General features: G+C 37.0%; 1 protein-coding gene across 2 annotated transcripts in view; it reads right to left on the minus strand.

Annotated features, from left to right (window-relative positions):
• Positions 1-4333: 4333 nt before the first annotated feature.
• The window catches only part of LOC130013510 (uncharacterized), an 85257-nt gene continuing 72543 nt past the window's right edge, over positions 4334-17047 (minus strand). Inside the window, exon 6 of one of the 2 annotated variants that reach the window (XM_056102102.1) lies at positions 4334-6047. In XM_056102102.1, coding sequence (XP_055958077.1) covers positions 5959-6047 — 89 coding nt within the window. In that variant the 3' untranslated portion in view covers positions 4334-5958. Of the gene's footprint in view, positions 6048-11993; positions 14748-17047 lie in introns of those variants that run through there. The other variant, XM_056102101.1, reaches the window with a different exon arrangement.

Genomic DNA, 17047 nt, shown 5'->3' on the forward strand with positions numbered 1-17047 from the left:
ACTGAAAACAGAAATAAGTAATCTATTCGAAGGAGAGTTATTGTGGTCCAAAGTCTCGACCAATCAAATTGCTTATCGCTCTGCTTACCCTCAGCAGAAAATATTCATAATCGAACTTAGTCAAGGTATTGATGTAATAAAGCTATACATCAAGTGTCCTCACTCTCACTTAATTAGAACTCAAGTTATTGTGTCTCATGTATATCAACCAATCAAATTGCTTATCTCTGCTTACCCTAAGCCGAAAATTCTCATCTTTGAACTCCATCAAGGCATTCACTTAATGAACGCCTATGCCAAGAGTGAGCATTGTAACTCAATTAGAATGAGAGTTATTGTGTTCCAAAGTCTCGACCAATCAAATAGCTTATTTGTCTGCTTACCCTGAGCAGAAAATGCTCATTATCAAACTTAGTCAAGGTACTGATGTAATGAAACTATACACCAAGTTTCATCACTTTCACTTAATTAGAACTAAAGTTATCGTGTCCAAAAGCATCAACCAATCAAATTGCTTATCTCTGCTTACCCTCAGTAGAAAATCCTCATCTTCGAACTCCATCAAGGCATTGACCTAATAAACACTTACACTAAGTTTGAAGATTCTAGCTCAATTAGAAGGAAAGTTATTGTGTTCCAAGGTCTCGACCAATCAAATTGCTTATCGCTCTGCTTACCCTAAGCAGAAAATGCTCATTATCGAACTTAGTCAAGGTATTGACTCTCACTTAATTAGAACTAAAGTTATTGAGTCCCAAAGCATCAACCAATCAAATTGCTTATCTATGCTTACCCTAAGCCGAAAATGCTCATCTTCGAACTCCATAAAGCCATTGACCTAATAAACACCTACACCAAGTTTGAACATTGTAGCTCAATTAGAAAGAGAGTTATTGTGTCCCAAAAAGTGTGACGGACAGACAGACAGACAGACGAACCCATTTTAATAGTCCCCTGCTTTCTTCGAAAGGCGGGGGACAAAAATGCGATTTTTCGGACAACCAGGGGCCATAATTCTGGAAGTTATGTTCCGATGGCCGCAAATCTCGAAAGGATCCAAGATATTTGGGTTATAAACATGCATGTCAAGTTTCATCAAAATCGGTTCAAGATTGTGACCTCTATAGGGTCCACGAGCTAAAAACGTGATTTCGTACAATCTGGGGCCATAATCCATGAAGTTTCGATCCGATACATGCCAATATCGAAAGCAGCCGAGATCCGGATGGACGTGCAGGGGCGACGACAATATACGTCCACATGAAAATGTGGGCGTATAAAAATGGTGTAGATGTGTAAATGACAGCTTAATGTTCAACATTTTCTTATCAAAATCTAGGATTTGTGGTGTTTGTTGCATTTAATTTGTTAATTTTGTTACTTTTCAGGCCTCCTGCATGTTGTCAACTCTGTCATAAGTACCTTTTTGACTTCATTTTTTTCAGGCAATTGATGTAAAGGTCCAGACATCTTGCTTCAGCACAAGAATTGCAATAAAGAATTGTATGGTGCCTCTGAGCCTTCAGATGTTGAAAACATTGAAATATTCCCAAATTTGTGAAAATTGTGTATTCTGTGACCCTTTTGTTAGAGAGGGGTGGTCATAGACCAAATATGGCATGTTTTTCTTCCATCAAGGCCTATTTTTAAGCATAATATTTATTGCACATATTTTAGTTTATATGTACGTATGTTAGCCAGGGATGGTAAAACATAGCTATTAGACAGATTCCTTTGGTGATGTTACTTCTGCAACCAAAGAAATGAAATGAAATGGGGTTTAACGTCCTACTGTTCTGCTCCTAAACTGGGCTAATGAAGACGGGCATACGCCATACAGTGTGCTATGAGGGAAATTTTGCCCGGGCAGCGGCGCTACGGTCTACTCTTATATTGAATTCCAACTGTCAAGTGATCTTTTACGTGCACGCCAATATGTACACGGGACCTCATTCTTTCATCCCATACGAACGACTAGACAGCTGTCCTTGTCAGGCCCTCCGTCCTGCATCACTGACAAGGGGAAACCACGCCGGAACTGCAACCAAAGATTAGATTGATTCAGTCAGTGACATGTTGAGGGGGTAGGGATACATGTTTCAGTATAGATCTCCAATATTACAATCAATGCAGCTGATTTGTGATTTTTCTGTTTGCATATTGTCCAGGGTTTCTAAAAATATATTCCTTGCCCGTCTGGCTATCTAAAAAGTGGAAAATTATTGTTTTTTTTTTTTTGAAAGATGCTACCTGTAAATTTTGTACATTTTTCATGACACGGCAGTAAAAAATTATATTTTTGAAAAAAATCCAGCTTATGAGTGTTTTCTGTGTAATTTGTTTGTAACTTGTCTAATTTTTTTCACGGAACTCAAATACTGCCTTTAATAAGAAAGACTTTTAAATTTTAGCACAAAAGGCCCATGGACCGGAGATGCACCGCTGTACATAAAGCAGCATGTATACTTAAAAGGGCCATCATTTTGCAGTTATTCTTTGATTTTGATTTCCTTTCCCCAGTATGTTTCCAGAGCATATGGGAAGCATATAAAAAAGGCTTTTTGGTGATACCTGACGTTTCACTCCAATATAGGACACAGCTCACCAAATATTTCTACCCCGTCACCCACAAATGTAGGGCGAAAGTTATTTTTAGTCTTTCTCTCCCTTTCCCCCCTTTTTGCATGGCAATTTTGTTGAGGTTTTGGTGTAGATCGAAGAAAAGGGTTTGAAAATATATTTTCTGCCAGGTTTTGGTGAATATTCATAATTTTGATGCTGAAGGATACAAGAGTTGAGAGGTTGTTTAGGTTGAAATGTAGGGCCGAAAATTGCATGTTTACTTGTCTCTACTTCCAGCTTGTTTATTTCAAGTTTTCCATACTGAACTACATACGCACTTTTGGGCAAGAGGTTGCCACATGTTTCTCCATCTGTGGTAGAAAGCGTTCTACCCAACAAAAATTTTGGGAAAAGTTAGAGCCGGTCTAAGAGACTAGAATTAACATTAAAGACTAGTAATTATTTCCCCTTATTTCATGTATGTAGTGCAAGTTATAAATAGACAATATTTCCCTTAATTTTTTTTCTCCCCTCTTCCTGCATTTTTGGGTTGACTTTTAGGCCTAGAATTGGAGAAAAGGGATCAAATTTGCAATTTCATAGCAGTTTTGGGTAATACTGATGATATTACAGCGGAGGGATAGGGGATGTAAAGTCTCTTTCTGCAGAGCAATCATTGTGTCGGAAGTGAGATTTTCACCCCAGTCAGCTTCAAATCCCTGTAGCAAAAAATCTAAACGGTCAACCTCCTACAAAATTATGATGAGGAGACTGCCAAATGTGGTCTCCATTTTGCCTATAAAGATTGGAACCAACGGAATGTTGAGAAAAAAACTACTGCTTATGATGTTATAACTACAGCCATTTAACATTGAAGTCAATGGGCAAATAATTGGTAGTCTGAGACCAAAACAACCAAATTACCACAGATCACTAAAGATTTCCCCATTGACTTTAATTTTAATTCTCGTCTCTTAGACCGGCTCTAAATTTTTCCCAAATTTCCGATGGGTAAAACGCTTTCTGCCACAGGCGGAGCAACATGTGGCAAACTCTTGCCCAAAAGCATGTATGAGTTTCAATATGAAAAACATGAGATACACAAGCTGGAAGTAGAGACAAATAGACATGCAATTTTCGGCCCTACCTTTCAACTTAACCAACCTCTCAACTCTTGTATCCTTCTGCCTCAAAATCATGAATATTCACCAAAATCTGGCAGAAAATGTATTTTCAAACCCTTTTCTTCCATTCTACACCAAAAAGTCAACAAAAATCGCCATGCAAAAGGGGGAAAAAGGGAAAAGGGAGAGAAAGACTAAAAATAACTTTGGCCCTTGCTTCGTGGGTGACGGCGTAGAAATATTTGGTGAGCTGTGTCCTAAATAAATATGTTGGCCGCTGGTACACAAAAGCAGTCTACTCGAATTAACGGACATTTGAATGGATATATCTTAGGAAATATAGCACGCTGGTACAGTTTCTTGACAGTTTATAATAAAGGATCACCTAGGTTTGTTTATATAGATATAGTCAAATATAGTGCCATAACTGTAAATAGTTTTCAAGATTTTTTTTAGCTCGGGTCACCCTATCAGTGGTGCAGGACGGAGGGCCTGACAAGGACAGCTGTCTAGTCGTTCGGATGGGACGACAAACCGAGGTTCCACGTATACAATGGCGTGCAGTTGGAATTTGATATAAGAGTATGCCATAGTGTTGCTGCCCGGGCAAAATTTCCTTCATAACACACTGTATGGCGTATGCCGTCTTTATTAGCCCAGCCAGTATAAGACTCAATAGGAGCAGAACAGTAGGACATTAAACCCCATTTTATTTGTAGTTATGAGACGTGGAGCATAGTTTTGATCTATTTGTAGTCTGTTTAAAGCTGTTTCTGGTGCTCCTAAAAGAAGTGAATTTGCATATTCCATATGCAATGTTACTAATGCTCTAACAACACTCTGGGCATCAGTATTAAGATTAGAGAGTATTCTCAAAATAGCTCTCATTTGAAGATGCATTTTCCGTATTATGCTATTGATTTGGGGAACTGGGGACATAAATTCATTGGTCACATAGCCAAGATATTTAGCCTGCTTCTTGGGAGGAATAGAGCAATCACCGACCTGAATAGAAACCGCTTTAAACAATTTACTGGATTGTGATTTTGATGATATGACAAGATATTCGGATTTGTCATTGTTAAGTTTTAGCCTATTTTTGGTCATCCATCCTCGAATGTCATTAAGGCAAGACTCTAGTCTACCGATAGAATCCCTGGAAGCAGATAGTTGTTGTGCAGAATGTAGTCATACATTTGGGTGTCATCAGCAAAGCCGTAGTTTTGTACCCCATGTCATCTTATGATTTGACCAATTGGAAGAATGTGGAACACCTATTGTAACAGCTCAGGGTTGAGACACAGACCTGTTTATTTGCACCTGTTTTGTTTTATCTTGACGATATGACTTTATCCTTTTACTTTATTACAGGCGAAGCAAAATGTTTATAAATAGTATGCATTGAAATTTATATATACATAGATAACAGTATACAAAATATAATCCCCTCCCCCTTTATAAACTCTATTGTACACCCTTAACACTGAAATCAAGGACCGCAAATAAGTATGATATACTAGAGATAGGCAAGTCCTTGCTTTTTTCCAAATGGACAGTCAGCAAAAGGAGGTGTCAATGAATTTGATTTCGAAATATTAGATGGGGTTTAACGTCCACTCGACACAAACCAGGTCATTTTGGGACTAACATATGGTTCAATTTTATTTAAATAATACGCTTGAGCGTAGGGGTCTTTAGCAGTGGGAGGAAACCAGAGGACCCACAGAAGACCCACGAGGTTGGACAGGCGACCCTACTCCTTGTCATGTACAACCGCGGAATTGAAACCACACCAGTTGACTCAATGACAGATTTTATGATACAGCGCGCACATGCTAACCATTGACCCATTCAACCCCCCCAAAAGTATAATACGAGTTTTACCAAATGGTCAAAGGCAGACTGCATAAGACGCTGATGGGGTTTTAAAGGACACACTTACCGAATTCTAGAATGAATTTGTCATTAAATGTACAGTAGGTCGAGAAATAAATAAAAGTACCTTATTTGAGACATGATTTCAAGGAGATGGAGTGGAAAGGTGTAAGTAGAATAATGTTGTTATCTGGTTGGCAGTAAGTCGAGTATTGGCCTTTAATGCTATCGAGAATTTGTAAATCAGTGCCTGTTCCTGTCATATGTAGCTGCAGAAGAGGAAATGATAGATGAATTTTATGGATTTACAACGCTCCCAGATAAAGAAATCTTTCAAACCGCAACCCAGGACTTTTCAAGTGTCGGCGAGGATGATCTACTCAAAGTCCCTGGAATCTCACCAGTGTCCTAAGAGAGTAACCCAAGAGAATTTCCTATCTGTTGACTGGAAATTGCACATCAGGAGATCGTTGCTGACAAGATGGGCTGAAAAATATTCAAATTACAGTTGAAAGGTTGACTGAAATATATATGCTTCCCCTGTACCTACAAACAAATAAGTTACTTGTTTACTATCTTTCCCAACTCCCTTACAGCCTGAGACAACGGAACATGCAAATTCTTGAAGAGATATGTCAAGGAAATAGATGGGCATAAACTGTGCTTGTATTTAAGATTTTGTTTGGGTTCTGATATGCTCAACATGTCACAGGTATTGGTTGAATTTTTACCCATGAAAGAATTTGAAAGATGACCATCGGTCACACATGTGGTTGCTGGCTACAGTTAGGAAGTAATTACAACAATTACATGAAATTTATATCAGAATTTGATAGTGTTTTAGAAAGTAATGTTTGGGTAATGGACTTCATTTAAAATGGAAAGGAACTCTGCTGTACAAAGACAACTACACTACATGTACACCATGCTTTTTCTTAATTTATTTATTCATGATTTAAATGATCTTGTCGACGAAGCATAATGAAAGGATCAACCTGGTTGTTATGTTTCCCTTAATCATTTAATTTCAGTTCTAGCTATGGGGTTTAATATTCGTGAGTTGCTCTTACACGTCCACAAGTAATAATGTGGGTTGTTTTTTTTGTCATAGACATACCCCTTATTTCGAATTCCAACTGTTAAGGTTTCCTTTACGTTCACGCAAAAGTGTACATGGGACCACGATTTTTTCGTCCCATCAAAATGACTATACGTTGTCCCTTGCCAGCCCCTCCCCCCCTACACTATTGACAAGGGTGAACCAGGCCGGGAAATCCTGATGATTATTCTCGGTCAAGCAGGTATAATACTACTGAAAGCCTAAACTCAATATTTTGTGACAGATATTTTGTGAGAAGAGTATATTGTTTGTGTGTGTGTGTGTGTGTGTGTGGGTGTGTGTGTGTGTGTGTGTGTGTGTGTGTGTGTGTGTGTGTGAGAGAGAGAGAGAGAGAGAGAGAGAGAGAGAGAGAGAGAGAGAGAGAGAGATGGGGTTTAACGTCCACTCGACACAAACTAGGTCATTTCGGGACTAACATATGGTTTATTTTTTTTATTTCAATAATTCGCTTGCGTGTAGGGGTCTTTAGCAGTGGGAGGAAACCGGAGGACCCGGAGAAAACCCCCGAGGTTGGACAGGCGACCCTACTCCTTGTCACGTACAACTGGGGAATCGAAACCCCGTCAGTTGACTCAATGACAGACCATATGATACAGCGCGCGCGTGCTAACCATTCGGCCATCCACCCCCCCAGAGAGAGAGAGAGAGAATATTGTTTGTGAGAAGGTGAGTGAGAGGGGGGAGGAGCAGTTTACAGTGTGTGACATGTGTGAAGTGTGAAAGATGTGCAGTGTATGAGAGGTATTTGCTGTGTAAGACGGATTACGAGGTTTGAGGAATGTTTACAGATTACGATTTTGGGGCTATCTGTAAGACAGATTATGGTGTTTGAGCTGTGTAAAGATAGATTATGATGTTTGAGAGGTGTGCATTGTAAGACAGATTACGGTGTTTGAGCTGTGTAAAGATAGATTATGATGTTTGAGAGGTGTGCATTGTAAAATAGGTTACAATGTTTGACAGTGTAGTCTATATTACGATGTTTGAGGTGTGTTCAGTGTGTGATGTGACAGAGAGGTGCATTTTGTGCGAGATGTGTAGTTTGACTGAGCACTGTGTGGGCGAGGTGGACAGTGTGTGTGTGTGTGTGTGTGTGTGTGTGCAGCGTGTGTGAGAGGTTTGTAGCGTGAGAGAGGCGTGTGTAGTGTGAGAAGGGTGCAATGTGATGTGTGTTGTGGAAGAGATGTGTGCTACATGTATATAAGACAGGTGGGTTACTGGATTTCTTTATTACAAAGTTTAGTTCAGTAAGATGCATAGAAATGATTATTTCATACCTGGATAAGTTCCATAAAACAGAACTGAAGCAAAGGTTTAGCCATAAAATTGCAGGTAAAGATCCCATTATCTTTAATCATCTTGAAAAGGTTTATCCAGTAGTTTATATTTCCTTTCCTCAAAAATCCACACCACTGCTCAATGCTTTCGTTATGAATGCTTGAACCAGTTATATAGCTGTTGTTGGTATCTTGTCCATTCCCCGGATCCATTCACTTTATTTGATATTTGTTTATTTGGTGCAATGTCTATTTTCTGTTTGGTCCGCAGGTTTATCTTGTAGATTTTTGTTTTGCGTGTAGTGCGGTCCTCCTTCATTTACTATTAGAAATAACCGAATTTGCTGAATATGTCCATTTTCAGTTACATTGTCCATTTTTATCCTTACATCCGTCATGTTTTCTGGCAGCTTCCATGAAGTAACTAGCCACAACTTCCGGATTGCTACTAGTAATATAGGCATCTAACCATACAGCATATCGTGACAAACCATCTATACAGCCATTTATGAGATACTAAGTCCTAATTAGGAGCTACTAAGGCCTAAATTGGAGATATTAAGGCCTAATTCAGAGATATTAAGGCCTAATTAGGAGACACTAACTCCTAATTAGGAGATACTAACTCCTAATTAGGAGAAGCCTTGGGGATAATTAGGAGATTCTAACTCCTAATTTATGGCAGGATTTAAGGGCCAAAACCCAATACTTAAGTTGCAAAATACAAATGTCGTTATAAAAATACATAATGCCGTTAATGTAAAAGTCCAATGTCAAATTACTAATGTTTTGGAAAAAAATCCACTAACGTTACATTTGTCTTTTGTCAACGGTCAATGGTCAAGGGTCACCGGGTTACATGTAAAATTGTTAAAATGAATGCTCCAAAGAAGGAAAGATAACTTTCGATGGCATTGAGAAAGTAAAGCAGACAGCAATGGTTGAGGAAATTTTATCAGATTTTCAGAGTAGAAATAAAAATTTATGTCATAAATTCAAATATCTGCGTTCGATTCACGACATTAAAGTTCAGCTGGATGTTCTATCTAGAATATTGTCAGATAAATTTGAGACTTTTGATTGTAATGGCATTGGATAATGTTGTTTTACCGAGCGAAATCTCTCACCCGTATACCAGCACCCGGATTTGAATTTCGAAATGAAACATATTCCTAGCGCCAATAAAAGAACCTATATATAATTATCACGAAATAATTTTTACCTTCATATTAGAAAATAACATTTATGACATATTAAATGTGGGGGGGGGGGGGCCGAATGGTTAGCAAGTGCGCGCTGTATTATACGGTCTGTCATTGAGTTAACTGGCGTGGTTTCGATTCCCCGGTAGGGTCGCCTGTCCCATCTCGTGGGTTTTCTCCAGGTCCTCCAGTTTCCTCCCACTGCTAAAGACCCCTACGTCCAAACGAGTTAATGAAATCAAATTGAACCATGTGTTAGTCCCGAAATGACCTAGTTTGTGTCAAATGGGCGTTAAACTCCATTTCTCTCTCTCTCACACCAGTATTACAGCACACATATTCCTAGTGCCAATAAAACCCTATAATTATCACAAAAATAATTGTTACCTTTATATTAAACATACATTATGCAAGAGCTAAATCTGCCTAACTGCGGGTCTTTCTTTAGGCCTGAAATGTTATCTAAATTATTAACTCGACATCAACCGTACAGCCAAAACCTTTTAATTATGTCACGATTCTACTCACACCACCACCGTTGTTGGTACTGACAGAACCGTGACAGAACTGAATTCCGCGTTACTCGATTGCAATTCTTTCAATTCTGGACGTTCTGGACTGTGAATCGAGCATCCCCTAATTAACTTATCCAGACCATAATCAACTCTCGATGTCATCACTAGCCTGCGATACTTACTGGATTAGTATCTGGTTTGCTGCTCAACTTTAATTCATGATTAAATCATGAAATGGATAATCAAGACTATGTTTTTTATCGTACCGACTTTTGTAATGATGATCGAGGCTAGGCCGAAAATACAATCGCTAAATTCTCGGTTCAGAGTGGATCAGTTAGACTGAAATTTTCAGCAAATTCCCGTTACATTATCTAGGTTTTAACAATTATAGTGAGAACTGTCAGCTCTTTATCTAATCTCCCATAATGTATCTTTAAAAAATAATATTTTAAGACATTTTAATGCAAAGTATATATAATAGACGAAAACCTCAAAAAACTATTACCGCTAACTGAGCACGCAGAAAGGGGTACATCCATCATTGATGCAGAGTGGGCATACCCTTTGTTTATTAAACCCACGAACCTCGCCTCAAATCCAGGTGATATGACCTTTGCGATGATATAACTCGATACGCCAAGATAGAAAGTTAATGAAATTTTGCATGTTCATACCTTATGCATCTTTCTATTTGATGAAATAAAGATCTTGGAGTCACCAAAGCTAGTTTAGAAGTTATTGTGTGCACAGAGAGCCTACCTTAAACCAATTCTCCCATATTTTTAGTATGTTTATGGTAATATATCTCGAAAAGCCAACATAGGGAGACTTTTGAAACTTTGTATTCCAGTTGTTTATTCATCCCTTGATTCTGTGAAATATAAAACAGTTTGCCACCAAAGCTGGTTTCGGGCCTTCTTGGTGCAAAATGGACGTACCCTTTTCTGCGTGCTCAGTACCCATTAACCTAGTGTGCGATATTTTAGTATATTTACAGTAATAGTTTTTTGGGGTTTCTTGTGTATTATATATACTTTGCATTAATATGTCTTAAATGTTATTTTCTAATATGAAGGTAAAAATTACTTTCGTGATAATTATATATAGGTTTTTATTGGCGCTAGGAATATGTTTCATTTCGAAATTAGAATCCGGGTGCTGGTATACTGGTGAGAGAATCGGTAAAACAACATTATCCAATGCCATTACAATCAAAAGTCTCAAATTTATCGGACAATATTCTTGATAGAACATCCAGCTGAACTTTAATATCGTGAATCGAACGCAGATATTTGAATTTATGACATAAATTTTTATTTCTACTCTGAAAATCTGATAAAAATTTCCTCAACCATTACTGTCTGCTTTACTTTCTCAATGTCATCGAAAGTTATCTTTCCTTCTTTGGAGCTTTCATTTTAACAATTTTACATGTAACCCGGTGACCATTGACCCCAAGAACTCATGATTAGATGTGTTAAAAGACAAAAGACAAATGTCAATTGACAAAGTTACTTTGTTGAAGTGTATATGTGAATAAGTTGTGTTGTTTGTAACTTTAGTGGATTTTTTTCAAAAAACATTTGTATTTTGACATTTGACTTTTACATTAACGGCATTATGTATTTTTATAATGACATTTGTATTTTGCAACTTAGGTATTAGGTATTTTCTATGATGTATAATAACACTTTCAACATACATTTAGTTTTGGCCCTTAAATCCTGCCATACTAATTAGGAGATACTAACTGGAGATAGTAATTACTAATTGGAGATAGTAATTACTAATTAAGACATACTAAGTCCTAGACTTAATGATAATTTTTGTTTTGTTTATATGTCATGAGCAGGAGATACTATGTCCTAATTAGGGGATACTAACGTCCTAGGTAATAGCAACTCCTAATTAGGACATATATTTTTTTTTAAAATTATTTGTTTGTCCCTAATATGCTTCCGTAGTTTCTGAATAAATGACCTTACCAAAAACGTATCCAGTTTTGTCAACCTTTTGACATGGGTGAGCAAACACGTAGCATCTTTTGATCAGATAGAAAATGATATCATAGTTAACAGACACATATCCATGTAAAGTGCCAACCTACAAGAAGATATTGGTGCTGCCACGGCATATATGTGTCTGATATATAAAACATCACAGCAAATATTAGATTTCAAGTATTCTACAGGGGCGGATCCAGGAATTTTTGCATGAGACAATGTATCTCCCCCCCCCCCCCCCGCATGGTCTCTATCGTCATTTTGGCGTATTTACATACACATTGAGCTTTTTAAACAGAGAAATCCAACACCTTGTTTGACGTCAATTTTTATTATGAATTAATACAATGACACTGTGATTCAATTTCATGGATGCAAAGCATTAATTGTGATATCACATAATGTCTATATCATTATCTCGTGCTTTGAGTGCCCATCCTGTCCCAAATCTGACGATAAAGGATAAAGCACACGGCCGAGAAACCTTTCTCATAAAAAGTGTTGATTTACAAAAAAATTTATGTAGCTGAGCAGGGGGGGGGGTCGATCCCCCAAACCCCCCCTCTGGATCCGCCCCTGCTCTAGTCCACCAATTCCTTATCACTCTTATTAAGTTCTCAGGCAGGGTATGCTCTTTTTATTACATCTGACACCACATCATATTTGAAGAGATTAAATAGATACACTTTTGTAGAATGTTGTTTTAGACACTAATTATCTAATTAATTGACACTAATTAACTAATTAATTGACACTAATTAACTAATTAATTGACAGAGACTACTAATGATTGATTAATCCCCATGTTTTTTTTATTACCATTTTATACATGGCCAAATCCACAACACTCACTCAAGGTTTTGTTATCAATTTTGAAAAGATGAGTTTTTAAGATACATTATGTAAAATTTAGATAAAGAGCTGAGAGTTATCGCTATAATAGTTCCAAAATAGATAATTCAAAATTGATATATTGAACATTTCATTCAAATTACTTTATTCTGAGCGATGTTATCATTGTTTGAAGTTTTGACAAAATGGGGCAAAGATTTGTTTTTTATTGTAGCATAGCTACTTGTTAATTGAGACTCAGCCTCGCTTCTCCATTTTAAAATTAAATCATTAAATGTCGATCGTATTTCAATCCGTTTACATCTCCACCATCTGATGTTCTAGAGAGTTGATTATAGGCTTGTCATTTGAATTAATGTCTAAATAATAGTTTATATAACATTTGAAGCCAAAATAAAAACTTGCAATAGTCAGATTTAGCTCTTACATAATGCATCTTTAAACAGGTGGGCACAAAAGTTTTTCTTTTCATACATAAATTTATGACCTGAGTTATAGTGCCTTTTCCATGGCGACATTATAAAACTCCAATTATTTACAACTCACTGATTCTGCCTTTATGAATGGGGTTGGGTGGGGCGGGGCAGGGCAATTCCTTTGATATCTAATACTTTTCAAGACCAAAACCTATTAACAACTTTTTCTCCAATGCTTAACATAACTCAGTGTCTAACATTTATGGATGAAAAGCAAACTAGTATGTCTGCAAGAATGTTGTAAAACCAAACCTTCTAACCTCTTTTTACCAATCAGTAATAAATAACCAAGAGGTATATTTATCTTCATAAAAAAACCAAAAAAAACAAATAGACGACAAAAAAAACCCTCCTAGTATCTAACGTGGACAACTAAACGCATATTGTCATTACATAAAAATGTGTCTGTCTGTTTTCTTGATGGAAGTGATAATGCCTTTTGATAACTAATTCTAGCAATTACAAATAATAAATTACACCACACTCTCCTGCTTATTGGTTGTATGGGCTGATTTTTGTTCTGACAGTTGTTTTAGACCTTCCAAGGGATTGTCATGATTTGTCTCTGAACTTGATGACTGCAGAATGTGTACAGGGCTTCCATGATTACCATCAGATATATTTTGAGGACGAAACAATGTAAAGTGTCCACTACTTGTATCAGTGGGTGTAAACCTACCATTGATACTTGGCACAGAATGGGGGCTAGTAGTGTAACCCTGTGGAAATGATTGTTGGTAAGCATCTCCAAAGCCAGAAGAATAGGTTAAATTGTAAACAGCATGATGATCAGGTGTTGGTGGTGAAGCAATCATATTGTTAAACACAGATCCTGTAACTGATGTTGTATCTGACGCCGATGGGACTCTCTGTTTCTCCGCATCTGTTATTGAACAAAGCAGATCCCAATTTGACTTGGATTTACCTGATGTATGTTGAAAAGTTGATGGTGTTTGTGAAACTGTGTTTATATGACTTGGTGATTGAGCAGGAAGAGCACTATGTGATATGCCACCAGGTTGTATAGTTAAATAACCATTTGGTATAGATGACCCTGGAGGATGATAATATGGCTGCATCAAAACAGGCGGTATAAACTGGGGTTGAATCATGCTTGCGCTGGGATTGGATGTTACAGGTTTTTCAACTACATTCTTGTTTTCAGAATTAGTATCATCTCTTTGATTAGCACCTTTAAAGGATTTCCTTGGAACAGGTTTAGGTTTGGATTTTCCTTTAGGAGATGTTGGTGGATCAATGAAAGGCAGATTTGCATCAACACCTCTATCTTGTGTTTCAAAAATTTTAATTGTGATTTCCTTGTCTTTTGTCTTTGTTTCATTTTGTTTTGCCTTTAATGCAACATCTTTTGCGTTGTTGCCAGTTACTCCAGAAGCACTTTTTTTTCGCATAGATTGATTTCTTACATATTTTTTAGGTTGAGCAATAGTTACTTGTCCTTTACCAGTTTGAGTCGCTGTTTCATGTAATGTTTGGGTCTCTTTTTCTCTCATTTCTCTATTAAAAATATCACCCATAGATCTAGATGCACGATTATAGCCTTTCTTTGACATTGTTCTATCTACAAAATCACTGTACATTGAAGTATCCAAATCATCATGTGCATAGGTTGAAACTGATTCCCCAAAAGAATTTCTTCGTACCCTTCGACTTTTGCGTCCATACAAGGAGGATCTGGAAGCATATAGTGATTGCCGCGAATCTGTTCTACGTAAAGCTGAAATGATTAAAAAAGAATTTTATAAAACAATACAAGCTTGCTGGTTATTCATAACAGGTGTAGTAAGTTTCCTTTTAATAATAAACCATGTGGCGAAAGAAACCATCTCGCTCGGCATGGATTGTATGAATCTCGGCATTCGCGCCCCATCTTCGACGCTCGATCCATACAAATTCTAGGTAGATATTAAAATAATAATTGGATTCACTGACTCGTTGTTAGTTAAATTTAAATAGTCATTGAATAATCCCTGATAGAACACCGGATATCCCGAGAAACAGACATTAATAATATATTTTTCCGTCAGGATCGCAAATGCTTTCAGATTCCTGATAACATGTAACATGCATCGATTGGAATTAGGTCAATAAACCAGCATTGCTAGATTTAGTTTTAAATAGTGTTTTAGTTTTATTCATTTTTATTTTTTACACATGCCGACAGGGAGTTATTCTTAAAAATATTGTCCTTATTATTTAAGGCTATGGCATAGTCGTACAGAATTTTATTTTTTATGAAGCAATTTCAATTATGGTTGTCACGTGGTAATTGTGCTGCTTGTCTTTCATCCACGAATGAATAAAAACTTTGTAAGTTACGTGATAGACAAAAACAATAATTTGTGTTTTGAATATGAAGAAATGTCATGGTGTCATATCAGCTTATTTTGGCTACTGCATTTTCTGATACTGGCCATAGTAGAAAAATCCTAATTTCGATCGACTGATGATATCCGTTTATCCATCAAATAAACGAAGACAGTAATTTATTCAGTAATATTACTGACTTGAACTTCAAGTCATATCTTAGCCTATTCAGAATACAACATTCTCCATAACAGATTTGTTGAAGTCTGGTTATATTAAAGTTAATGGGAGCTTCGAATTATCCTGTTTCTTACCGGGATCTCAACTGACCTAATTCTGGCTGGTTGGTTTCAAAATGGATTAAAATAACTGGTCTTTATCACAAATGCTAACAAAGCTCTCCTCAAAAGATTCAGGAGAGCAATTTACCCATTTTCTAATTTCAGGAGAGCTTTTTTTGACTCACCAGGAATTTATTCATGTGAAGGCCTGATGCATGCGTGACAACTCAGACCAAGGACTAGTCGGATTAAGACCACTCAGACCAAGAGAGATGACCACTGTGGTAAAGACTGTGTCACCATTGAGGTGAAATACCATGCACAGTACTTTAAGAAATATACCCAAGTTGTTGTGGAGAAAAAGAGTTGGTACAAGTGCAATTACTTTTTTTGAAAAAAATATGTATGAATTGTTGGTACAAGTGCAATTACTTTTTTTGAAAAAAATATGTATGAATTGTTTCTGCAGCCTCCTGGCTGAAAATGTCGTCGGGGCCCTTAAATCACCAGTGAAAAGGGGGGCGCATATTCTGGCGCATTCCCCCCTGGTTGCCTTACAGTAGCTGCAGAAATTTATGTCCCTCTTCCTTAGGGTGACTACACTACAGATCAAGCACCAAAGGAAATTTTCACTGTGGATGTAAATCAGGCTGCCGAACAAATGGATGTACTTTATACTTTTTTGTATGGACTTGAAAAGTTTCTTGTATGGATTTGTGTAAATGTGTAAATTGTTCGAATGTAAAAGTGACAGCCAACACTATACGACTGGTACCGTGGAATCTCGGGTAAATAGCGTTATTATCTAATCTATGTAGAGTTATTCATAAATACCATTGATTTTGGCCTAATAGCATTCAATTTGTCCTTGTATACAACTTAAATCTCAACGTGCAATTTTGATTACCAAGCGTTAATTAACTAGTGTTTAGTTTGTCGACACGTGTTTAATTATAAGCATCCCACTTAATTTTCACGACTGTTCAATAATTAGTTGGACCGTTCAATTTCCCGAGTTGTGATTAAAATTAGTCAAGGTGTCCAATTACGCCAGGTATTCAATTCTGTTGCCGAACATCCAATTTCACATGCGTTGTTCAGATTTTAACAAAATGTTTATATATTGAAGGAGTTGTAATATAGTAATGCTGCCGTGAAAACGTGTACATGTATAATGTACAGGCCGGTTTGAATAATAACATCTCGGGAAAACATTTACCGGCATTCTGTACATGCATATAACGTCAGCCAAAATGTATGCAACAATGAACAACTTACAATTTTTTTACAACGTATCATTACATCTTCGTCTATGACTTAGATGTAATCCATCAATTATTGGCTGCTATAAAATCCAAACTTTAAATTTTTTACGTCATACAATGAGCTTGAAGCTTCAGTTAATCTAAATCAATCATTCATAGAGCAC

This window comes from Patella vulgata, chromosome 7 (genome assembly GCF_932274485.2).
Source record: "Patella vulgata chromosome 7, xgPatVulg1.2, whole genome shotgun sequence".
NCBI lineage: Eukaryota > Metazoa > Mollusca > Gastropoda > Patellidae > Patella > Patella vulgata.